This window comes from Lynx canadensis, chromosome D3, assembly GCF_007474595.2.
Source record: "Lynx canadensis isolate LIC74 chromosome D3, mLynCan4.pri.v2, whole genome shotgun sequence".
In the NCBI taxonomy this organism is placed as follows: Eukaryota; Metazoa; Chordata; class Mammalia; order Carnivora; family Felidae; genus Lynx; species Lynx canadensis.
Genome location: NC_044314.2, coordinates 88,230,460 through 88,255,460, shown reverse-complemented (window position 1 = coordinate 88,255,460; position 25,001 = coordinate 88,230,460). Strand labels below are relative to the sequence as shown.

General features: G+C 65.3%; 1 protein-coding gene across 23 annotated transcripts in view; it reads left to right on the top strand.

The window, feature by feature from the left end:
- The window catches only part of NCOR2 (nuclear receptor corepressor 2), a 183,099-nt gene that overhangs the window by 113,909 nt on the left and 44,189 nt on the right, over positions 1-25,001 (top strand). For all 23 annotated transcript variants that reach the window (XM_030336915.1, XM_030336910.1, XM_030336912.1 and 20 more), the window contains 4 exons: positions 1,070-1,242; positions 3,147-3,209; positions 15,245-15,387; positions 22,729-22,876. In XM_030336915.1, the coding sequence (XP_030192775.1) occupies positions 1,070-1,242; positions 3,147-3,209; positions 15,245-15,387; positions 22,729-22,876 (527 nt within the window). The remainder of the gene's footprint in view (positions 1-1,069; positions 1,243-3,146; positions 3,210-15,244; positions 15,388-22,728; positions 22,877-25,001) is intronic.

Sequence of the window (25,001 nt, the reverse complement as noted above, 5' to 3'; positions counted from 1 at the left end):
GCTCTACTCCTGAGCTAATAAATCCAGGCAATGACTTGGGAGCTCTTGGCCTCCTCATCTTCTCCCCCTCCTCCGCCGAGTCTCCTGAGACGCCAGGCGGGGGAAGGGGGACGATCAGAGGAGCTGGCGGGAGGACTAGGTATGCAGGCGGGCCCTGCCCTCACCTTTAGAATTATCGCCGCCAGCGTGAGTTCTTGCAGATCAAGGCACAGCCTCCCGTGCCTGCCAGGGGCGGGTGCCGAGCACAGCCAGCCGGAGATTCGCTCCAGAAAGGGGGGCGGGCACGGCTTTGTGCCAGGTGCCTGGCATGGGCTCAGGCATGTGGCTTCGGGGAACATCTGGCTTCGTTGCCCTCTGTGTCCCAGACGTGTAGGGGGGGCCTTCAGGAAGACGAATGGGAGGTGGGGTGTAAATCTGAGCGTCCCGCGGCGGCTTCGGAGAAAGCCCCGGCCCCGGGTCCCGAGGTCACCCGCACACGCCCCCGCGCCTGGCCCGGCCTGCAGAAGCCCGGCAGGAGCCTTCCCTCTTGGGTATTCTGCGAGGCCCAGCGACCCGTCCCGGTACCGCGAGCAAGCCGAGCTGCTGCGGGCCTCGAGCCCCGCCGAGGGCGTCTCTGCTTCGGGGGGGCCGAGCGGCCTCGTGGGTGGGACCCGGCCGCCCCCCATGCGGCTGAGCCAGCGGGCCTGCAGGCAGACGGCAGCGCGACTGTGTGGCACGTGAGCTGGTCTGGCAGGCGGACAGCGGCGCTTGCCCGCGGAGCCCCCCGGTTACCTGCCGGCCCACGCCCCTCGTCTGGGGAGTCGGGTCGTGACGGCCGCCAGCTCGCACCTCCGCCCGCGTGGATACAGGGGTGCCGCAGGGAGCCGGCGGCCCACGCCCCTCGTCCGGCGAGTGCGGAGGGCTTGCGGCCCGCTGCTCGCCGGCCCTCAGCCCGAGCTTTCCGGCGTCTGAGCCGCACAGGTCCCTGGCGGCCCGCGCCCATCGAGCTGACGGAAGCAGGTCCCCTGCAACCGTCGTCTGGTTTCCCGGCTCAGGCGAGGCTACCCCTGTCTCCCTCTCTGGCCTTCAGGGAGAAGACGGACGACACCTCTGGGGAGGACAACGATGAGAAGGAGGCAGTGGCCTCTAAAGGCCGGAAAACCGCCAACAGCCAGGGGAGACGCAAAGGCCGCATCACCCGCTCCATGGCCAATGAGGCCAACAGTGAGGAGGCCGTCACCCCACAGCAGAGCGCCGAGCTGGGTGAGTTGCAGGCCAGGGAGGACGGTGGGTTCCGAGGCCCGGCCTTGGCTTCCGAACTCGCTGTGTGACCCGGGGCCAGCTCCTGACCCTCTCTGTGCTCCAGGGCCCTCGTCTGCACACGCGCTTGCCGTGTGGGGGCCGGGTGTGGGAAGAGCCTACGACGGCTGGTGGGGCTGGGGAGGGCTCAGCGCCCATCAGCCCCGATGACCCCGGGCCTGGAGGGTTCACCGTAGAAGTCTAGATCGCCACTTTAGGTTCTGTTTTCTGATTGGAAAATCTGGCCGCGCTTGGCCCCCACCTGCGCCAGGGAGCAGTTGTCGTAGCTGCAACCCCTTTTCAGAAGGGCCTGGGCGTAGACTGTCCCCGCCCCCAGCCCTGGTAGGCACCCGGGTTCCAACTTCCCTCCCGTGGGCCTCAGTTTCTCCTGCTCGGCGGGTCTGAGCCTCACCCCCCATCCCAAGTTGGGGTTGGGGGCGGGAGAGACAAATTGAGTAGCAGTTCTCCCATTCAGCCACAGGGGGGCAGCCAACGTGTGTCCTTTATCTCCGCAGTGGTGTTTGGCTTGTTGGGGGGCCCGCCCCTCCCGCCTCTGGGGGAGCCCCCACCCTGGGCCCTGAGCGCTCAGGTTCAGGCCCCAGGCACCAGAGTGCCTTCCTTCCTAGGGTGGAAGTTGAGTTGATGGAGGTGACATTTCATTTCTCACAGTTGCCCCCTACCCGAAACCCAGGGTCTGTCCCTCCTTCCTGTGGGAGGTAATTCATACCCATTTCATAGATGGGCTGTGTGAGGCTTAGAGAAAGGATGTCACCTCCATATTCATGGAGTTAGCTGGAATTCAGACCAGCCCCATTGGCCACAAATTTCACGTGACTACTGTCACGCTCCGGCCTTTGTGACTACGCCTTGGTGCCTGGAGGCCGGGGGCAGCAGGTTCCGCGGCCTAACTTCTGGGAAGCTCCTCTGGGCCCCCGGCCGATGCTGGGTGGGGCTAGATTGCTGGGTGGAAGACACCTCCCTGGGCCCTCCAGTGGCACTTACACCTTGAGCTCAGACTTCACAGCCTCCCTCTGAGGGTCCCTTGGGAAGAAAGGGATTGCAGGCTGTTGTAGCAGGGAGGGGGGAAGCCGCCCAGGGAGGGGGGTGGGGGCCGTCTCCCCTCTCCTGCCTTGAGCTGCTCCTTCTCGTTCCCCTCCTGCTGGAACTCCCCTCCACTGGTCGGCTGGCCTCTACCGAGCCTGGTAGTTCCAGGCTGGCCTGGTGCTGTTCCAGGCGCTGGGTCCATGAAGCTGGTCCCTCATGTCTGCCCCCTTCAGGAGATCTTAAGCAATTTGCAGGGAAAGACCCAGGCGTCTGTCTCGGGGAACTTGGAGGAGACACCCGAAAACAGTGCCACTGCAGAGGCCTGGCCGACTCTGCCCGATGTCCAGGGTCGCAGTCCCTTGTAAAGCCTCACCCTTGCACGGGGGGAACCGGGGGGGCCGTGTCACTCACCCCACAGAGCAGCATGCTTGGCCAGGGCCCTTTTAAACCCCAGGAGGCGAGTGGCCGTGTCCCAAACCAGCTTTGGTTGTCACGGTTGGAGTGGGGACTACGGACACCTGGTGGGTGTCAACCAGGGGTGTCACGGCAAAGACCCATCCGGCCCCCAACGGGTCCGAGCTCAGAGGAGGTCCCTGCCCGCCCGAAGCTGGCGTTCTTGGTCCCTGTGCCCCTCGTGCGGTCGCCGTGCTCTCGGGGGAGGCGCCCCCTCCCCGACCTCGTGCGTGCAGATGCAGCTTTCATGGTAGAGGCCCTGGGCCATCTCAGTGTGAGTTCCGCCTGCCAAACGGGCTCCTTACGGCGCCCCAACCCCAGCGGGATCGCCCCCTGGGCCTCTGCCAACGCGCCCCCGCCTTCCTTTCTAGCTTCGATGGAGATGAACGAGAGTTCTCGCTGGACGGAGGAGGAGATGGAGACCGCCAAGAAAGGTGAGCGCCTCCGCGGCTCTGACCGCTCTCGGTTTGCATCCGGGTCCTGAAGCTCACGTGCTGGGGAGCGGGCGACCCACCGGGCCTTGAACGGGGGCCTCTGGTGCCATCCGGAGGGGCAGGCTCCGCTTTGGGGCGTCCTCAGACTCGTGCCGTTTCCCGGGAGTCTCGGTTTTGCCCTCCAGAGGAGGGGTCCGTGTGGCTGCGTCGCCGGGTTCCGCGGCGGGTCCCTTGGCGGTGTCGAGGCGTGGCTCGGAAACCGTGCGGCTCATGCTGTGTACGAGGTCAGCAGGTGGCTTCTGTTGCCTCTGGGCTCAGCGCACTGTGGCCCCGTAGACAGAGTGGCGGCAGCACACGTGGGCCTCGCGGAGGGGAGGCACAGAGCTTCCAGCAGCCACCACGGTGGGGTCACGGGGTCAGGCTGTAGCCCCCGCCCCCCACTGGTGGCGTTCTCCCCCGGGAGGCGGGGCTACAGGGGGCTGGTGGCCACGTGCTGTGGTGCTGACCTCATGTCCTGCCTTAGAAGCCAGCTGTGTGTTCGGTGGAGCTGGAATAGCCGGGTCCTTCGCTTCCTGGCCCAGTGACCCAGCTCCGTGCCTCAGTTTCCCCACCTGTGACACAGGAGAGGCTTCCGGATTAACCGTGGGGGACTAGAGATTGCAGGCATCGAGGGTCCCGAGGGTGGCCCCTGCACTGTCGGGCTGCATCCTGTGTATCCCCCTTGTCCCTGGCCCACTCCTCCCCTGCCCGAGCCCAGTGCCGACAGGAACGCTGAGGCCGGGTGGTGCCTGAGCCCCATGTGCCTGCCTGTTCTCACTTGCTTTTGATCTCAGCCCCGAGATCAGGGGTGGCTCCCCTGTCCATCCCGATTCACAGAGGACGGAGTAAGGAGCGAGGCCAGGGTGGCCAGGGTCCCGGAGCTGATGTGTGGAGGGGCTGGGAGCAGGCCCGGGCCTCCGGCCCTCATCCTCCTGGCCCTACCAAGGCCTTGCCACTGACGTGCAGCCTCTGGCGCCCGGAGCTCCAGGACGTGACTCACAGAGCAATGGATGGCCTTTCTAGCGAGGGCCCTGGGCACACAGGGGCAGGCGAGTCTGAGGACGGTGTGGCCTCCAGGCCGAGCCGGGACGGAGGCCGAGATGGGGCTGTCTGCCCTGCCCCCCCACCCCCCACCCTGGGAAGGGGGCCTGAGTGCGCCACCCTGAAGTTTCAGAATCCTACCAGGAGCAGGCCCCTCCCCGCTGGCTCCTGTCTGGGCCCCCCCACCTTCCAGACTCCCGGCACTCGGGAGAGGCGCTGCCCTGGGAGGTGAGAGCTTCTCAGCAGGTCAGAGCAGGGCGCACGGGGGCCGGGCGGCGTCTCTGGTTTCAGGGCACAGGGGTGCCGTTCGCCCCACGGGGGGCCGCACTGTTGCTTTTGTCTGTCCTCCGTGCGCTTTGTGGTCCCAGTGCGGACGGCACCACTGAGCGCAAGAGGCTTCACTTTCACGGAGACTGCGCGATTTATTTTTTATTCTCCTCCGCGTTTAATTCTGGCAAAATACGCAGAATGTAAAATTCGCTGTTTTGACTGTTCGAGAGCGTGCGATTGAGTGGCACAAAGGACATTCGCAGCCTTGTGCAGCCGTCCCCTCCGTCTCGTTCGGAGCGTTTTATCACCCCAGACGGAAACCCCGTGCCCACGGCTTGTCACACGCAGCCTCTGGCGTCCGCTGACCTTTCCGTCGCTGTGGATTTGCCTGGTCTGGGCTCTCGCACGAGGGTCGTCCTACAGGACGTGCTTCTGCGTCTGGCTCCTCTCACTCGGCGTCGTGTTCCCGAGGTCCGACCGCTCCGTCGCGTGGGGGCCTCGCTCCTTTTTACGGCGGAGCTCTATCCCGCCGTGCGGACGGACCGCATCCTGTTGATGTGTTCGTTCATCCGTCGGCCGCTGGTCACGTGGTTGTTCCTACCTTTTGGCTACTGTGAACAGAGCTGCTGGGAACGTTTGCAATTGTTCGTGAGTCTCTCTGCCTTTGGCAGTGATTGTGCCCAGGCAGCTCCCCGCCCCCCCCCCCCCCCACCGCCCCCGCCGGGAGTGAGGGGCTCCACGTGCACACGCCTGGACCGCCAGCCCATGCTCCCACGGCCCCTCACCCCCCGCAGCGTCTTCTGTTGTCACGGCAGCCCCGGCCCCGGCCCCCTCCCTGTTGCCTGGGAACCGGAGTCGGCCAAGTGGGCGGCTGTCCTCTCTCCCTCTGGGAAGGGCAGATCTGGGGACAGGGAGGTCGGCGGGGATGACTCACCAGCCGAGACGGGAGTGTGCCCCACTGTCTCAAGGTTGGGTCCTCACGGCGGCAGTGAGCTCATCCTGGGTCCTGCCCACGGAGACGGCGGCGCGAGAACCCCCCGGGGACCGCGCACGCCGAGGCCCTGCTCAGTGACATTTGTAATAATGCGATGAGCGCCGGCGTGCTCGTCTGCCGTGAATTACCGCAATCTGGACAATTACTGCTCAGGGTGGCTGCTAATGGCTGTGTGTTCCCGGCGGCGGTGGGAAGGGGCGGGGTAGGGAGGCAGGTGCCGGCAGCTCCAGCGGCTCTTCGAGAGGGGTGGGGGCACGGGGGGGGGGCAGGAAGCTAGGAACGTTGTGGAGCCCCCTCCCCGCCCCTGTCCGGACCTCAGAAACCCAGGAAGGGACCCAAGAAACAGCTGCGCCCCAAGCAGATGGCACACACTCATCCTCCTGCCCGTCCTTTCCATCGACCCTGTGCCTCACCCAGCGCAGGGCAGGGGTACCCGGAGATCAGCCAGCCCGGACCCTCCCCTGGGAGCCCCGGGAAGTAAGAAGCCAGCTGCCCCCGGGGCCTTGAGGGCACCGAGCCTGCCTAGAGCATCCCGGAAGACTGCCAGCGGCCTGGCCTTAAAGCTTGAGCTGCAGAGGGCCCCCCGTGCCTAGAGAGAAACCAGACCTTCTGGCTCTGTGACCTCAGGCAAGTCCATCGACCTCTCTGTGCTCTGTAGCTCTCTGTAGCTCCCTCATCGGTATGGTGGGAACTCGAGTGTCGCCCACTGTGTGAGTTTCCTGGAGCTCTGCCATGACAACGTAGAAACGTGGGGACTTAAACACAACAGAAGTGCATCCTCTCGCAGCTCTGGAAGCCAGAGGTCAAAGTTGAGGGCCGTGCTCCCTTTCAGGGCTCTAGGGAGGAGTCGTGCCTCACCTGCTCCAGCCTCCAGGGGCCACCTGATCCCTGGCGCTCCTTGGCTTGTGAGCACATCTCTTCCGGCCCTGCCTCTGTCTTCACGCGGCCGTGTTCCCTGTGTGTCTGTCCACATTCCCCTCTTCTTACAAGGACCCCTCCCCCCCCCAATCCAGGATGACCTCATCCTAATTTGATCGTCTCTGTAGAGAGTCTTTTACCAGTAAGGTCACCTTTATGGGCAGCAGGTGGATATGAAATTCGGAGGGAACACTGTTCAGGCCAGTGCAGCCCCCAGTGTGGTTCTGCTGGGGCAAGAAACAAGCAGACAAAAAACAGAAGAGCTTAGGGCGGTGATGTCGTAGGCAGGCCGAGTTCCCTGTCAGCCGGCCCCTCAGCCGTGTGCCCTCGGCCTGGCCCATCTCTGTCTTGGCCTCGTTTCTCTTGTGCTGTGGCCACGTGGCTAGGACGCCATCCCCCAGGGGCATCACACCATACATGTGCGGGTCTTAGTATACAGCAGGCGCTCAGAGGTGGTAGGCCTGCAGTCTGATGCAGACACTTTGGAGCCTTTCTTGCGAGTTCAAGTCCGGGCTCTGCCCCCTAGGGGTGTGGCCCTGAACAAGCGCCCGCTCCTCTCGGGGCCCTGGCTCCCTGTGTGCACATCTCAGAAGTGGGCTGGAGGCAAATGACCTGCCAAGCAGGTGCAGAATGGCGCTTGGAGGAGGTTCCACTGGGCCAGAGAGGGTGCCCCACAATAGGGGCCCTGGGGCTGGCACCCAGAGCACGACGAGATTGAGCGGCACCCTTAAGTACTTCTCAGCATTCCTGGGTGCAAAGAGCCGCTAAAGGCTTTACGTGTATTAAAGTCATGTCATCCCGACCAGTTTTATGAAGCAGGTGGTGTTACTAGTTCTTTCATTCACATTTGGACACTGAGGCTCACAGAGGTTCAGTGAGCGGCTCAAGGCCACACAGCTATTAATTGGCGGAGCTGGAAGTTGAACCCAGATACTCTAGTAACAGAGTAGGAACGGGGCTGGTGTGAGGTGTGACTGAGTTAGTCCGTGGGGCTCGGCTGCCATTAATAAGATAGCGAGGGAGGGAAAGCATCCCGGCCGAAGGAACGGCATGCGCAAAGGCCCTGTGGCAGAGGCAGCGTGGTCGAGTAAGATGTTGACACGCAGAGTGACGGGGAGAGAGGGAAGAGGTGGAGAGGCCACTGAGATCCGGGCCTTAGCAGCCGTGGAGGAGAGTTTGGCCGTTTTTCTAAGAGCGTGGGGAGGGAGTGGGACAGCGGACACGGCAGCTGCAGGGGTCTAGGCGGGCAGGTGGTCACCTTCCCTTCTCGTGAGCGTGCAGTCGGGGCTGCCTGCCCCGGAGCTCACAGCCAGTAGGGACCCAGCGTGTGGAGGAAGCGGCCTCCCCGGGGATCGGGCGGCTCCGGGGGGCTGGCTGCCTGCCCCCAGGCTCAGCGCCATGCTGGGCAGGAGGGGCAGGCCAGGCGCTGGGCCGGGCCGGGCCGGGAGGCTCTAGCTCCCCTGGGAAAGGTCAGCCTGGCCTGGCTCGGAGTCTCGACCCAGCTGTGCGGGAGGCCCGGGGCTCTGCTGGCAGTGGCACACGCCGGCCCCGGCGTCCTCGTCGTCGCCGCCGCCTCGGTGGTGGGCGGGGCGCCAGCCGCGGAGGGGGCGGGGAAGCCCCTGGTCACGCCTTTCCAGACCAGCAGTGGGCGCTGGCCTGGCTCCCCGCTGCCAGCCCCTCCCTGGCCTCAAGTGGCCCGCCTGGCGAGCTAGCGGCCGGGGGCTCTGGGGTCCCGGGCGAGGCCCGCGGGCCGGATGGAGCTGAGGCGGGCTCCGGAACTCTCTCGGAAACTCCCGGGCCGCTCTGCCCGCAGGACTGGATCCCTGCCCCGCCCCCCACTTTCACGGAGAGCGAAGGAGAAACCACTAATGGCTTTGCACCTCCAAAGTGCTTGTTGTGCACACTGGCTGGTTTAATTAGTTTTTACGGATGAAGAGTCTGAGGTTCGGGGAGGGGACGCGGGAGCCCCCCGCCGCGGAGCTCGGGAAAGCAGGCCCTCCTCCCCCCCTCCCCCCCACGCGTGTCCATCGCCGAAGCGCCCCGCGGCGGGGAGCACGGACGAGGGGCGGCGTGCGTGCTCCGCCTGGACCGCCGCGCGCGTGGCCCGCGGGCCCCGTGACACGCAGGGTGACACTCAGGGTGGCGCGGCGGCTGGCGCACAGGGGCCGCTTCTGGGGGCGGGGCCGCCCCTCCGAGTGGGTGCCTGAGGAGGGTCGACGCGTAGGGGTGGCGGTGCCGGGGGCCGTTGGCGGGGACGGACGGCGCGGCACCCCAGGGCCCACGCCGGCGAGCAGCACGCCCTTGGGCCGCTGCGGAGGTGCCGCGTCTCGGGCCGGTTGCCTCCCGACTCGGAGGCTTCTGGCGCGTGGCGGTTCGGAAGGAGGAGAAAGCCGGTTTCTGCGTGACCTCGTGGTGGGGGGCGGGCTCAGGGGGCAGAGGCTCCGGACGCCTCTGTTGGTCCTCGTCGGCCCCCTTGAAGACGCGGTGAGGCCCCTGCCAGCCCACCTTCACCCCCGGGAGGGAGAGGCACACAGCCGCGTCCAAGCCGGGGACCCCTTGCGGAGAGAGACGCGCGGCAGCGGGCACGGTCGCGATGAGGCCTGTTTGCGCGTGAATTGTTCCACCGGGCGAGTTCTGCACGGGTGTGAACGTCCACGTGTGCGCGCCCGCACAGGCACACAGACGCGACTTCTGCTTTGCACATGGGAAACCTGAGGTCCGGAGGGCTGAGTGATGAGCCCCGGGGGTGAGCTCTCCGCCCTGCTCTGTGGGAAGACTGGGCGCTGAGCGCCTAACGTGGCATTTTCCCAGAGAGTAGGCAAGGCGACGTGGGGTCCCACCCAGGTGATTTCTTTTCATCCGAAGTGTCTGTTTGATCGTGTGTGAGGGGAAGAGGTTGCTATTTGACATTCTGCCGATGACTCTCGCGGATGTGATGAAACGGGCTAACGTAGGCATCAGGGCTTATTCTTAAAAGCATAGGCGGAAAGGGAAAGGTAGGTAAGTCAAAGTTCAGGTATGAAGTTGTCTAGCCAGGCTCCTCATGGGATTTCGGGGCTGGCCAGAGTTCTGGAAGCTCTGACATGCAGTCGGTGCCCGACAGGGTTGCCAGCTGAGTGGCTGAGTCCACATCCAACCCACCCAGGGCTTGGGGTTTCTGAAAGAAGGAAGTGCTATGACTCAGGACGAAGCCTGCCGAGAGTTTTTTCCTCTCCTTCGACAGTGTTTTGGGCAGAAAATTTTGTTTCACGAACCGGAGTTTCTTTTGGAAACGGCAGCTGGCAGGAGGGGTGTGGATGTGCCCCTCTTGCGGGCACCCTGTGCTCTCCATGGAGGGAACAGAAAGCCTCAGGGTAGGAAGGGGCTGGCTGGGGTTGGGGAGCCTGTGCCTTTCCTGGAAGGGGGGGCTAGCTTCCAGATGGAACAGCTGTGACATCCCCGGGACCAGGAGGACTTCCAGAATCCTCCCTGCCTTGGGTATTGGAGCTCACCGGTGGTGAGCTGGGGATTCACAGACCCTCAGGGGAGAGCGCTGCCTGTGGCCGGGACCTCCACAGGGAGCCGGGGCAGGGACATGACAGGGACAGGGGCCTCTCTGGGGGCTGAGTCCCTGCTCCCGTGAGAACCGTTCATCACAGGCCCCTGCAAGGTGCATGGGAAGCTTCCCCCCGAGCTTGGCCAAGAGCAGACAGCGGCCCGGCCGAGCCCCCCACCGCCAGCCACCCCCCCCCCCCCCAGCCATGATGCTGAGCCGCCTCTCCTGCAGTGAGCCCTGCGGCCACCCACTGTTCTTCGTCTCTTTCGGAGCTCCAAGTGTGTGACTCAGACCTCCTGGCTTGACTTCCTGTCTTGGTCAATTTCACTTCCTAGTTCCTGCCTCCTGACTTTTCAGAACGAAACTCTTTCCTTAGAAATTAGAAGTGGGGTCGGTTAATCCAGACCGCAGGGGACATCGGTACCATGTAGCCTTGGGGCGCAGGCCTGTGGGCACGGCCCTGGGCGTAGGAGGTGGGCACTGCCTCGGGCTTCGTCTAGCGAGGGTCCAGGGCACGCTGCTGGGATAAACGTTCGGTCCCCTCCTCTCAGGAGCTCCTTCCCGGGAGCCCGCGAGAGGTGGCCGAGGTGGTGTGGGACATCTGGTGGGCCCCCACACCCAGACACTCCAGGTATCTGGAGCTGTGTTCGTTTGCCAAGTGCCTCCCACATGCCCGACAGTTGCAGGTGCAGAGACAGGACAGTCAGTGAGCAGTGGAGCCAAGCAGCTAATTTCAGGAGAGAGGTGGCCCGGAGGGAACAAAGGCTCGTGATGACAGGGCGGCTAGGACAGTGGCTTAGACAGACCGGTCAAGGAAGCCTTCTCTGAGGAGGTATCATTGGAGCAGAGGAAGACGAGGCAGGGCTGTGAAAAAGCCGTGCAGGTCGAGGAAATAGCTAGTGCAAATGCCCTGGGTTCCACTCGAGGGCTGGGCATAAAAGGTGCCGGTGGCTGGAGTGAGTAAGGGGACAGGTAGGAATCGGGCCAGCCGGTGGGCGAGGCTGGCTCTGCGGGGCCTTGTGCCACACCGAGGACTTTGGGTTTTATTCTGAGAGGCCTGGGTCGCCATCAGGAGACTTTTGAGTAGAGGAGGGACACGACTGGATTGGCATTCTTAAAAGGCTCACTCGGACCTCCCTGCAGGGTGTGGAGCGAGGGGCTTTGGCAGAACGTCCTAGATCCCGGACACGGTTGAGATCCCAGCATGAGGGCTGGGCGCACACGGGCTTCAGGGCTGCCTGTTGTTCCTTGGGTTTCCGTGGGCAGGACGTAGAGGCTGAGGGCTGAAGGGACAGGCAGGTCATTGACCCTCGAGTTGGAGAAATCGGTCACGACCTGGGTCTGGCTCCAAAGTTCAACCCCGTTAACTTTCAACCTCCCAGGAGCCGCCCACGACACCTCCAGCCACGACACCTCCAGCAGGTGTTTGTACGGGGGTGGGGGGAGGGGGGGCGGACTGCTCTGGGTGTCAGGGGCGTCCGGGAGAGGGAAGGGAGAGGCAGCCGAGCGCCGTTCGGGGACCCCGGCCCTTCCCCTGATCCTCAGTGGTCGGAGGTCTCATCTCATCTCCTCCGATCCCGAGCTTCCTCCCGGAATGCTGAGCCAGGCCCGCCCACCCACAGACCGGCGGGTGCTGGGAGGCGCGCGCGCGGCCCCCTTCCTGCCATCCCGGGGCCTCCAGGGGGTCCCCCGGAGGGCCCGGCCGGCCGTGGCAGCATCGGGCCGGGCGGGGGGGACAGAGACCGCAGGTGGCGCTGGCGCAGGGGGATGACGGCGGAAGGGGCTGTTTGCTCCCCGTCTGCTGGGGTGGAGAAGCTCTGTTTTCCTGAACCCTCATCTGTTCTTACCGCTGCTGACGCCGCCACCGCCACGGATGGGGAGAGAGGGAGGGGGGAAGCGGGTGCCAAGTTGGCCCGCCCCTTCTGAACCTGGGCTTCTGCCACGCTCCCCCGCCCGCCCGCTCCCGCGAGCCTCCGTCTGGAGGTCACATTCAGCCCTGACGACGCGTCTCGCTGGGTCAGGCAGCAGGAAGATCGCGCCCGGGTGCGCCGTGAGGCTGCCCCGTCAGGCCCGGCTCTTCGGATTCCGCCCAGCGGGGGCGTCTGGGGACCGGGGGCCCCCTGGCCCGCACCCCTCGCCGAGCGTCCGTCCGGGGCGCACTTGTGCCCGGAGGAGCCTCGGGCACCGTGCGCCCTGGCGACGCCTGGCACGGGGCGCGAGCACACAACTGACCGCTTCCCACCGCCCGCCCCCGTGGGGAAGGGCGCCTCGCGCACCCTCAGCCGCCCGCCGCCGGGAGGGGGGAGGCGGTGTCAGGACCGCCGGTAGGAGCCCCGGGCCACCAGGGGCGGGCGGTGTGGAGCAGCTCTCCCCGCCCTCCTCCCAGCCTCCGCCCTCCCTCCCCCGCCCGCCTCCGCCGCCGCCGCCGCCGTTGGACAGAAGGATGTGAGGCAGAGCTGAGCCGGAGCGGACGCCAGCCACAAGCCTCGCGGAGCCGGCACCGCGGCCGCCCGGCCTCCCGCCTCCCGCCTCCCGCCTCCCGCCTCCCGCCTCCCGGCCCGGCCTGCTGCTCCCAGCTCCTCCCTGGAGCATCCTCCAAGCCGGATGTTTCCGGAAAACTTGGCCGAGGGGGAGACGCAGATGAGAGGATGTGAGTGAGGCCCCAGGAGGGGCTCGGGGGCGGCTTTGGGTGCTGGTGGCAGGGACTCGGCTGTGGCCACCAGGCCGGGGACTCGGGAGTTTTGCACCCGCGGGGCCCCGTCCCCACCCTTTCTCTTGGGGCCCCTTCCCCCCTGCCTTTCTGGTCGTCAGGCTGAGGCTCTCGGGGAGGGAGGGCAGGACCCCGGACTGCTTGGGGCAGGCCCGGGGTGGTGGCGGGGGGGTCTTGGTTGGCACATGCTCAGAGGCGCTGTCTCTGGGTGGACGGGCGTTGTGGGGGGCTGTCAGCTGGGTCTGGTTTCGGTGGTCTCTAAGGCACGGTGAGGTCTAAAGTCCTTGTCCCCGTGCCCGGCGCCCTCAACCTGGGGAACAGGAACCAGAAGGGGGCCCCCTGGCCAGCGCTGTGAGGACACTCACCCCAGCCTTTCACACAGCAGCCAGGAAACCGAGGCCCGGAGAACAGAGGGGGTGGCTGATGTCGCACAGCACTTTCGAGGCAGGGCTTCTGGACAGCTGGTCCAGTGCTCCTTCGTGAGCCACCGCCGCCTTCGGGGAGGGCCGGGTGACCCCGCCACCCTCGTCAGCGTCTACTATTGCTGCTGCCACAAGTGGACCTCATTAGGACCCTGAAGCCCCGCCAGCCTCCGAGCCACCTTTTTGCTTGTGTGCTGTTTGGAAATGTCCACCTCGCTAGGGTCCGGCTGCCCCCTGGGCCCTCGTTGTCCACCCCCTCCCACCCCCCCCCCCCCCCCTGCCCCATCCCACCCCAGCAGTCCCAGATGGGAGACCCGCCCTCTCCCGCCCGGGGTTCCGGCCCGACATGTCTGCCTGGGCTCTCTTGGCCCCGGCTGGGGAAATATAAATAAACTCGCGTCCCGTCGTCCTCCGCCAGGTTCTGTGGAAGTGGCAGCTGCTGCTGGCGCAGGCAGAGGGAAAGGTCAGGGGGCTGGGTTACACTTGATCCCATGCCCCAGCCCCCCCCCTCCCCGCCTGTCCTTGAGGAACCCTGAGGAGCCGCCGTGGGGCCACGTGGCCCATAGGCTCCGCGGCGAAGCAGGTGGCCTGTCGGTCGGGCACCACCTCCAGCCTGCTGGGTCCCCGCTCCCGTGCGGCCCCTTGGCCTGTCCCCGGAAGCTCGTGAGTGGCCGTGACCCCTCGAGCCTCGTGGCCTCGGCAGCGGGGCTGACATGGAGCCGCATCTTTGAAGGGCTTTGCAAACTCCGGGTCACTCGGCCACGTGACGTGGTGGTTTGTTGATGTTGTTTTTGTTGCAGTTTTATTTTCATTAGAGCCTTGCACGTAGCAAGCAGTCGGCACCTGTTGGGGTGGATGGATGGCTGGCTGGCTGGCTGGCTGGCTGGCTGGCTGGACGGACGGACAGACGGACGAACGAATGACGGAAAATGCCAGCACACGGCCTGTTGGCTCCTCGTGCTCCTGCACCCCTGCAAAATTCCAATCTTCGCTTCCCTGCTTGCAGCTTGATTTGATTCAGGGAAAATGGCCTCAGACTTCGTTATGGGAGCTCTTTGGCCGTTAAAAGCCTGGCTCCGGGGCTCAGGGGCTGCTGTGCTCCCAGCAGCGTGAGTCAGGCTTCTTGCCTGCTGCCCTTGTGGGGGCCCAGTCCTGCCCCGCAGCCCTCGGGGGTCCGCAGCCTGCCTCCTGCCCTCCCTGCCCAGGCTGACCTGGCCGCACGGGGCGTGCCCGTGTGTGCCAGGAGCTCTGTGGGCAGATGGACTGAGACCTGGGGCCAGGCTTCCCGGGTGCGGCTCCCACGTGCAGGGAGGGGGCCGCGTTTTTTGCCGAGTCTGGTACTGACGGCTTTGAAACTAGAGGCGGGTGTGGGGTTGGTGGGGGGGGGGTGGGGGCAGGTACAGCTCTGGCCTGGGTTTGTGCGACTGGAGAGAACTTTCTTGACCCAGGTGGCTCTGGCGCGGAGTCTGCCAGTTCCTGGGGACTTCTCCCCGTATCAGGAGTGTGTGCAGCTGTGAGAAGCTCACGGAGATGGGGCTCGTGTTTGGGGAGCAAGTCTGCTCCTGGCCCCTGAACCAGCCTTGCGGGCCCCAAGTCCATGCTGGGCCTCGGGCCCCGGATGTGCCCAGTTAACCCGGGTCAAGAGGCTCCTGGCTCCAGCTCACACCCCCCCCGGACCCCACCCTCCCTCCCCTGCTCACGCGTTCCTTCCTTTTCCCTGGCCCTGGCCCGGTGCGGCCGGAAAACAGCCCTGTCTCCCGAGGCCTGAGGCCTCATCTGCAGCTGTGAGGGAGTGTCAGCGCTGGGTCACAACGGCCAGGGGAGGCGAGAGAGGTGGGAACCCGGGCGGGGTCTGCGCCCCGGCCCCCAGGACCCTTGACGGTGGCCTTGGCGTAGGTGCACCCGGGGCGGGCACCTACCCGCACCTCCCGGGGCCGGGCCCCCACCCCCGCCTCTCTGGAGCCCCGCCCCCACCGTGTCCCCTGCCTGAGTCTCAGACCCAAGCAGGGAGCCTCAGGCCTGGTAATCAGAGCACTTTCTGCCTGGGGCTCCAGGCCGTGGGCACGGGCGCCCTGCCCCCCTCACCTGCCGCCCTCCACCACACAGGTCTTCTGGAACACGGCCGGAACTGGTCGGCCATCGCACGGATGGTGGGCTCCAAGACCGTGTCTCAGTGTAAGAACTTCTACTTCAACTACAAGAAGAGGCAGAACCTGGACGAGATCCTGCAGCAGCACAAGCTGAAGATGGTGAGCAGCGCCCCCCCCCCCCCCCCCCCGCCCGCCCGGTCCCCCGCTGCCCGCCTCCAGGGCCGCCTTGCCTAGGACACGGCCCCTGCGCCTCACGCTTAGTGGCACCCGTGGGACGGCTGCAGGGACGATCCGTGCCATAAATCCCCGTCTGGGCGCTGGGATGGCCCCACGTGCCCGGCGCGCCCTCACGGTGCCCCACCTCCGCCGCCCTGCGCTCCCGGGTCCGACAGCTGGGGGGTGTGGGTCCAGCCACTGACTCACCAGGGACTGCGACTGTCAGTGCATTGGAATGGCGGCCCAGAGGCAGAAGGACCCCAGCCAGCGTCTCCCCCACCCCGTTTGACCTCACGGCCTTCAGGCTGCCCCCGGGGAGGGAAGGACAGGTGGGGGGGGGCGGGCAGCAGGCCCAGCCCTGCCCTCCTCTAGGCGTCCTGCTGCCCTCAGGCCTCGAGGGGAGGCCGGGAGCACAGAAGGGGCGGGCTCACCTCGCTGAGCGTAAGTGGTCTCTACAGAGAGGCTTGCTTCCTCCACAGCTGTTACTGTGAACTGAGGGCCAGGTGGGGGCAGGCTCTTCCCTCCTTCTCTCTCTCTCTCTTTCTTTCCCTCCCTCCCTCCCTCCTTTCTTCGTTTCTTTCTTTCTTTCTTTCTTTCTTTCTTTCTTTCTTTCTTTCTTTCTTTCTCTCCTTTCCTTCCTTCCTTCCTTCCTTCCTTCCTTCCTTCCTTCCTTCCTTCCTTCTCTCCCAACTGTCCTGTCTTTTCTTCTTTTCCTTTCTTTCCCTGACATGCCACACACCGTCACCATTTCCGATCTGGGGAAACCGAGGCTCAGCCGACTTGGGGTTTGAGCCCACAACTGCATGATCTGGGGACCCATGCATGTGATTACCAGGCTGCGTATTTCCTTGTAGACACGAAGGTGTAAGAAGGGGGGCACGCAGCTGTCCTCCCCAGGGAGCCCTCGCCGGCCCTCCCACCCGCGGGTCAGGTGCTTCTTGCTGGGTATAAAGTGTGGCAGCCTGTCCCGGGAGGCAGCACTCAACTGCTCCCCCTGCAGCCCACTGGGGTTCAGAAGGTGAACCGACTGCCGAGATCGCAGAGCGTGGCGGGCAGGTCGGGGACGGAATCCCCCCATTTGAGCCGTGCGTGAGCGCTGTGTGGAATTTAAGGCCCCCCCCACCGGCCCCTCGAACGGGATTTTACTGCACTGAGTGTGTGAGCAGCTGCTGGCAGTTGGAGGCAGAGGAGACTCTGTTCGTGCCCCTGCGGGCAGGGCTGAGGCCGACCCTCGGTCTTCGGTAGGGCTCTCGTCCGTCCCCCGTTCCCGGTCACCTGTGGTGAGGCCAGGCCACCCTCACCTTCCCCACCTCCTGTTCAGACGGTCCCTGATGCTCCCTGAGCCACTGGCAGTGCCCTCGTCCTGGAGCAGCTCTGCTTTTCCCGGAGTTTCCAGGACTCTGGTGTTCGCAGGGAGGGAGACTCCGGGAGGGTTGAGGCCACACAGCACCTGTCTCTGACGCCTGCTGAAATCCTCGGGGCCCGGAGGGCGGCTGAGCCGGAACAGCCTGGAGGGGCTCATGCGGGGGGGGGGGGGGGGTGGCCGGCAGCCTCTGTGCCCACCGGCTAGAGATGGACGGGCAAGGGGGGAGGGTGGTTCCCAGCATCTCCCAAGCACAGAAAGATGTCTTTCTGCTCCCTCCCCTCCCCCACTTCCCCCTTCCCCTCCCCCTCCGCCAGCCCCTGCTCCTCCCCAGCAGCACGGACACAGAACCAGCCACAGCTCAGGCTGTCGGGTCACAGGCCTCCCCCTTCCCAGAGGTCCTCGGGGCACGGTCGCCCCGCACCTCGGGGACCCCAGGACTTGAGAGCATCGGTTGGAGGACCAGAGACCCCAGCAAGGTGGATGGTGCGGTGTGTAGGGTCAAGTCCCAGCTTGACGACTTGACGACTTGGTACCCGTGTGACCTTAGGTGGCAGCCTCATCCCACCAAACCTCAGTTTCCTCATCCGTAAAGTGGGGCAATAACGGCCGTTACCCAGAGAACTCAGGTGAAGGCTGACTGGATGACCTCCTGTGCAGAACTGGGTGCCTGCTCCGTGAGGGTGACCGCCCTGTCTCCCACTAGTGGCATTAATACCCCGTTTTCTTTTAAAGTTGCCGACCCTCTGTCCTTCCCGGGGGCGTTTGGGGGTGCTCTCTCTCAAATGGTGTGTGCAGAACAGCCATTGCAGGGGCTCTGGCCCCAGAGAGCTGCATTCTCATCCACATCTCGCCGCTTAGCAGCCGTGTGACCTCGGGCGAGCAGCTTGTCCTCTCGGCGCTCGGTTTTCCCAGGCCTGCGACGGGTGCCATACGCGCCCCCACCCCGAAGGGCTGTTGCGGCAGAGTCGTCTGTGAACGGACCTGAGGGCTCAGAACGGGGCCTGGCACGGGGCCGGCGCCCCGCAGGTGAGAGCTGCAGCCGGGGTGGCCCTCGTGGCCACCAGGTGCCCGGTGGCTGGGCTCTTGTGTCTCCCTGGGCGTCAGCTGGATGTGAGGTGCGGCTGCCCCCGGGCCGACCGACGGGTTGGCCGCTCGACCTGACGAGGCCAGCTGGCGGCCCGGCGCAGCGCAGGGCTCCGGGCGGGAGGGCCCACGCCCCAGCCCCGCGGCAGCCTCAGCACTCGCGCCCCCGTTTCCTCCTCCGTAAAGCGGAGGGGAGACTAGGCCCCACCCTAGGGCGATGGGCTCTCGGTCAAGGGCGGCGCCTCGCCCCCCGTCGGCGCGGGGAGCCGTGGGCATCCCGCGTCCGTGCGCTCAGTGGGCCTTTCTTGAGCGCCCACTGCGTGCCAGGCAGGCCGTGCGTGGGCTTCCCCTGCCGGGCGGAGGAACTGCGCGGTTCCGTGGGGTCGGCGGGGGGCAGGCCTGGGCGCGAGGCCGGTGAGGCGTAGCTGCAGCGAGCGGACCGAGGAGGCCGCCCGCCCGCCTTGTCGCCCGACCCCGCGCCCTGGCGGGTGGGCCTCACCGGGGAGATGGGGCCGGGAGGCCAGGCCCGAGGCGGGGGGGGGGGGGGGGGGGGCCCAGCTTCCCTTCGTGGGCCTGTCCTCCACCAGACGTGGCTCACGCGGGACTCAGCCGAGGGCGGTCGCGCTGGGTGAGCAGTGGACCGAGTACGTGGGACCCGTAGATGGGGGTCAGCAGGCCGTGTGCTGAGGCCAGCCGATGGGGAGACTTGCCGACCACTTACTGGTGAGGAACGGTGATTCGGGAATGTGGGGCTGGCTCTCGTTCCCACCTGACCTCGAGGGAGCAGTGGAGGGAGCACGGCGAGCGGATACGGGGACCCGTCACGGGAGGCGGGGCTCAGCCCGGGTCCGTCCATCCTGCCGGTGGCCACCCGTGGTGCAGGGGTGAGTTCCCTGTCACTGTGGTATGCAAGCAGGCCTCACAAGATGCTGCCGACCTCCGCGACCTCTGCCTCCCGCCCTCCCCGGCCCTCCCCGGGCCTCAGGAGGAAGATACAGCCTCCTGGATCCCGGAGCAGCGGCAGCCGCCTCTGGCCACCGGCCAGGCCCCGCCTGGAGCTCAGGAAGATATGTCACCCTTGGCCGGTGCAGGAAGGAGCAGGGGAAGCAGGGGGTCAGTGGGTGTCCCCTCCCGCTTTACACCAGGCCTGGCCCGAGCACGGCCACGGGGCGACGTCAGCAGGAAGCAAGATGGGGCGGGCAGGCAGAGCGTGTCCCGGAGTTATGTAACATTTGGCACCGGGGACTTCTCCGAGGTTTTCCCTCCCCTCCTTCTGGCCGAAGGCTACCCTTTTCTCCCATCTGTGAATCCAGGCCCCGGGGCTCAGCTTCTGTGTCTCAGCCCAGGCCCCGCCTTGCCTTGTTTTCCTCCGTTGGCTGCTCTGTCCGAGGCTGCACAGGCCTGCGGAGGAAGACGGCCCGGGCAACCGAGTGCTACAACCTGGCCCGCATTCCAATCTGTGCCCCTCAACTCACGAGCCGTGTGATCTTGGGAAAGTGTCTTTGCCGCTCTGAGTCAGTATCTTTGTCTGTCAGGTTCGCTCATCTAAAGAAACGGTTCCAGAACATCTGTTCTGTAGGTGCTAGGCACCGTCCCAGGTATGCCCTGAATGCAACCGAGGACAAAGAGGCTGGCTCTTAAGGAACTCGTTCTAGTTTGCGACACAGAGGAATACACGAGTGATTTCTGGTTGCCGTCTGAAGGTGATAAGGTGACGGACGCAGTAGAGAGTGATTGATGGCGGAGGGGCAAGGATTAGCTGATTTTGACAGGGTACTAGGGGAGGCCTCTCGGAGGAGGTGATGTCTGAGTGAAGCCGTGATTTGAGGTGAGAAAGTGAGTCATGCCACTCTCTAGGAGAAGGGTGTCCAGGTCGAGGAACGACCAGTGCAAAGGTCCTGTGGCCGGGGCCCTCTGCCTATGTTTGCACAAGGAGGCTAGTGTGTTTGTTTGTTTCAGGGTGACCGAGGAGGGCAGGGGTGGATGAGCACGTTGGAGAGGTGGGTGGGGTCCGGATCTAGACCACGCAGGGCTGTATGGAGTGAGGAGGACCTGGGGTTTTCTCTCAGGGGTTTCAGGAGCCCCTGGAGAGTCTGAAGCAGGGAGCAGCGTGTCCTGGCTTGCAGAGCAGCAGCTCAACGCGTGGAAGACGCGTGGCACGTAGTAGGTGCTTAACCAACGGTGACCGCACTCGCTAATACGGCTCCGCCGTGCAGCATCTCCTCCGGCACACGCGCCTCCTGACTCTGGGGCACGAGGCCACGTGTGGAAGGGTTTGGTGTATCCCCCAGATGCTCCGTCAGCCCCCGTCTCCCAGACCCCGTGCTGGCATTTGATGCCACGTGCGTCCCACTTGGCCCAATGCGTCCCAGGCTGCCGGGCCCGGCGAGCCCTCCCGGAGAGGCCTCGGGTCCCCAGGAGGACGTGCGTCCTGGCCAGACCCCCGGGAGCCCCTGTTCCCTGCGAGGCTCCCAGGGTCGCAGAGTCCCCCCACCCCACTCCTCCCCCCCGCCCCACCTCCCCCCGGGCAGCCTGTCGCCTGCCTCACCCAGCCAGAGCTCATGAGTGAGTCCCTGTCCGCTAAAAATAGATGGGGGAAGAAGGGGGAACCCTCGGCCGCACCCACAGAACCCACATGCCACACAACTTTCTCGTGCCTCCGTGGGCTCCAGCCGCGCCTCGGGGAGAAGCTCGGGGTTTGGGGCCGGGCCGGGCCAGCCCCCGGAGGCGGGTGGATGGTGGAGCTGGGCGTTCCCACGACGGCCAGGGGACGCTCGGCAGGGTGGGGCTACGGCCCTGGCCTCTTGGTGACGGAAACCGTGACTAACGGGCAAACGGACGTTTTCCTTTTCCTCCCCACGTTCCGAGCGGCTACGCTCAGAGGACCCCAATTCGCTCAGGAAGAAGGCAGGACAGGAAGCGAGCCCACTCCCAGGCCGGGGCTGGGGTCTGGGGTCTGGGGACCCCTCCGAGGCCCGTTCCCAGCCGGGCCGTGGTGCGGGGCCGGGGCGAGCAGACCCTGCTGGCGCCTGGAGGTGGCGGGGCATTTGCCCCGAGGGTGCGCTGCCTGTTCACATTTTGGGGCGAGCGGCTTTCTGCTGGGGGCCGGGGGATCGGCGGAGGGGAGTTGCATGAGTTTCCTGTTTCCTGTAACAAAGCACCGCAAACTAGGTGACTTGAAACAATAGAAATCTATTCTGTCACAATCCTGGAGGCAAAAATCCGAAAGTAAGGTGTCCGTAGGGCCCTGCTCCCTCCGAAGGCTCCAGGGAGAAGCCCGCCTTGCCCCTGCAGCCTCTGGGGCGGGGGGTGAGGAGGGGCAGTGTGGGACGTCCTTTGGCTTGTAGACACATGGCTCCCCGGTGTGCGGCCGTGTCCAAATTCCCCCCTTGTACGGACACCAGTCATACTGGACTCCGGGCCCACCCTAATCTAGCGTGACCTCATCTTAGCTAATTACGTGCGCAGAGAGCTTCTTTCCAAGTAAGGTCACGTTCAGAGGTTCGGGTGGACGTGAATTCTGGGGCACGGTGTTCAGCCCGGCCTGGGGGGCTTCACTGAGAGCCGTGGGCATGTCCGGGATAGTGGCAGATTGGTTCTCCTTCCTTCCTTGGAGACCCCAAAGGGCTCAGGCTGGGACCCTCCCCTCCTGTCACACCAGCTGTATGGGGACAGCCGTCCCCTCTTAGGAACCAGTCCACCCCCTCTGGGGGTCCCTGGTCACCCCGAGACCCCAGCACACGCTGCCACCACACGTGCCCCAGCCCTGCCAGCTGTGTGTTTAAGCCCCAGACGCTGCCCATGCAGTCACTCAGGAAGTCGGCCAGCGGACGTGCTCTGAGCCTCCGCGGGGCGCAGCGTGGGAGGCAGAGACGGCCTCCCGGGGCGCCCACCCCGGCGAGGTGCAGACGCGGGCTGCAGTGCGTGAGGAGTGGGTGCCCGAGTGGAGGGGTGGCCATCTGGCTCCGTGAACAAAGGAGCCGGGCTTCCCGGGACCGGGGTGCCGTGTGGAGGGATGTGAAGGGCTCCGCGGCGAGAGCCTCCTCTCTGTTCCTCGAACGCTCGGCTGGGTCCCACCTCCGGGGGCTGCACCTGTAACGCCATCCTCCGGGGCCTTGCCCGGCCAGCTCCCGCTGCGTGCTCAGACCCGGCTCGCGTGGCACCTCCTCCGTGCGGCCCCCACCCTGTCTGATTCCATCTGCCCCGTATCCCCACCTCTGAGTCGCTCCTGAAGGGATGGGCCCTTTGCCGCTCTCCCTGACCGGAAGGTCTTTGTGGGCGGTGTCCCGGTCTGCCTCACTCACCGTGGGTCCTCAGCCTCCGCGCGGCGCCTGGCACACAGGAGGGGTGTCTGGAAAGGCCAGTGGGGTGAAATGACGGGCTTCCCAAGCAGGGCTCGGTGAGGGGCAGACGCGACACGCAAGGAAAGGTTTCCCTCGTTCTTTCGCTCCACACGTAGTGGCCGTGCCTGGCAGGTGTCCTGTGGGGTGCCCTGCACGGTCACTGCTTAGCTGGGCTAGCCAGAGGGGCTGGAGAGTCACAGGGGATCTTGAGGCACAGACAGTCCTTCCTCGCCTGTTCTAGAAGGATGTCAGGGCAGCGGGCATACGTGCATCTAGGACTTGACGGAAGATTAGAGCCCTCGGGAAAAATAACCACCGGCGTGCTTGGCCGCCGCAGTGAGATGTGGCCGGTGGGGGGGGGGGGGGGGTCGCCTGGTGGCCACGTGGCCGGGATCGCTGTCCGTCGCACCTGTGGCAAGGCCTCAGGCACAGGGAGTCCCCGAGCTGACAGCTGAGGGCCAGGCTCTCACCGCCACCGTCCCTGTGCCCTAGGAGAAGGAGAGGAATGCGCGGAGGAAGAAGAAGAAAGCCCCGGCTGCCGCCAGTGAGGAGGCCGCCTTCCCGCCCGCGGTGGAGGACGACGAGATGGAGGTGTCAGGAGGGAGCGGGAACGAAGAGGACGTGGCAGAGGAGGCGGAAGGTGAGGGGAAGAAACTGACCTGCCCTCCAGCTGTCTGGGTTCTTCTGAGAAGAGGCTTGGCCTGCCTTGGAGGGGAAGCGCGGGGATGGTGGGGATGCTGTTGCTTCCAAGGGCCCCGCTTTGTAAGATGAACTTCCCGCCCCCCCCCCCCCCCCCCCCCCGCCCCGGCACGACACCCCTGAAGGCCCCAACCCCTGCTTAGCTGGACGTCTCCGCCTCACCCATCGCCTTCCTGCCCAGAGCCGACCTGGTTGCGGGTCCTCACGTTTCTGGCGAATGGAGCCTTTTTTCCTCCTGCCCCCGCCCGGGATGCCTTCCTGTCCCTCCTGTCCGCCTGCCTCTGCATTCAGACTCCCAGGTTTCTGCCGACATGGCGAGGGAAGGCGTGAGTCACCTCTTGGCTCCTCAGGCCGGGCCCGCAGATCAATCCAGGCGCTCCCAGCCCACAGTGCGGTCGTCAGGCCGAACCCTGCTTCCCGGTTGAGAACAGAGAATTGCGCTCGGTGGTTCCTGGGCATGGGTCTGGGCATGGGTCTGGGGACCGAGTCTGGCCCCCGTGCTGGTGGCTCTGGGCCTCTCTGGGCCAAGTTGGTGAGAGGCCTGGCCAGTGGCCGGTGGAGGGCTGCAGACCCCTCTGGTCCTTGTGTTCTGGGTCCTGGCTTTACAGCCAGAAAGAAAAAAGGAAGCAGAAACCCAAGCCCCTATTTAAATATCCTGCCAGCTAGCTGTCTGTGCGGACAGGATGCAGCCTCGGTGGGAAAGTAAAAGGAAGCCAGACTTCAGCTCGGCATTAAGAGCAGAACAGACGGTGCCCAATAAGAGAGCTGTGTGGTAGTGAACTCCCCGTCACTTGTAGGGCTTACCTGCCCCATCAGGGTGGGGGCGGGGGGAGGGCCGGTCTGGTGGAGCTGAGCTTCTGACCACCTGGTGGCTCTGAGCAGATCACGTGCAGCAGGGTAGAAAACCCCGCGCAAAGATGCGGGGTGACCGTCCCATCTCATGAGCTCGGAAACCGAGGCCCAGAGAGAGGAGAACCACTCTCATGGGGTGTCACGTAACTGGGAGGCTTGGAGTCGGCCAATCCAGCCAGCATCTGCTGTGTAACCCTGTCCCTTGTGACCAGGATGGGGGAGGTCAGGTAGGTTCTGGGTCAGGGCCCGAGGTTGCCCCGATGGAACCTTCTAGAAAGACCAGCCGGCCCCAGCAGCATGCCAGACCTCTCCAGGGGGCAGGCAGCGTCCAGGCAGAGATGAACCGTCTGGGGAGGGAGGGGTCAGCCTCCGATCAGCGTCTCTGTAGCGATCATGGTGTCGCCGTCGTAAACAGAGTAGCAGCCTTGAGTTAATCCCTTGAACTGTCACAGTGACCCAGTGGGATGGGTGCTCTGGTCACCCCGTTTACAGATGAGGAAACTGAGCCACAGAGCGGTCACCCAGGGCCTGCTTGGGGACCAGGGCTCAGACTGGTCGGACGTCTGGACCCCCGGGCCCTTTCCGGACCTACTGACTAGGCAGCACTTTGAGGGCGGGCCCCGCCATCCGAATCCTCACGGCCCCCGTGCTTGCACGCACGCTCGCCCCTGAGGACTCCTCGTGGGCAGAAGCCTCTTGATGAGGCAGAGGGCCTGGCCGTAAGTGCCCATTTTGTAGATGAGCAGACCGATGCTCCGGGAATTCAGGGATCTAGCCCCCTACGCCCGACGTGTGTCATCTCAGAGGACAGGAGTGACATTGCTGGAGTCAGCAGGCAGGGGCAGGCACACGGACACCGGGGTCAGCCCTCTCCTGCCCCCCCTGCAGTGTGGCCTGGGGCGCGTGACTCGGGCTCTCTGTGCCTCAGTTTCCTCATCTGCAAAGGAGACGATGCTTGTGCCGGTCTTGGTGGCTGCTGAGGACGTGAGCCCCGGGCGTGAAGGGCTTTGTGCAGAGCTCAGCACCCACAGAGGCCCTGTGTTGCTGTTGTTTCAGTTATTATTTCTGGAAGCGGTAGGCCTCGAAGGGAGGTCAGAAGTGGGAGAGGCTGGGGGGCAGCGGGGGTCGTGAAGGCCGAAGGCCTCTGTCCGGGGCCACGGCAGCCCCGGCCGGCCCGGCTCTGTGGCTGGGCGCTGGGGTGGGGGGCCCGTCCT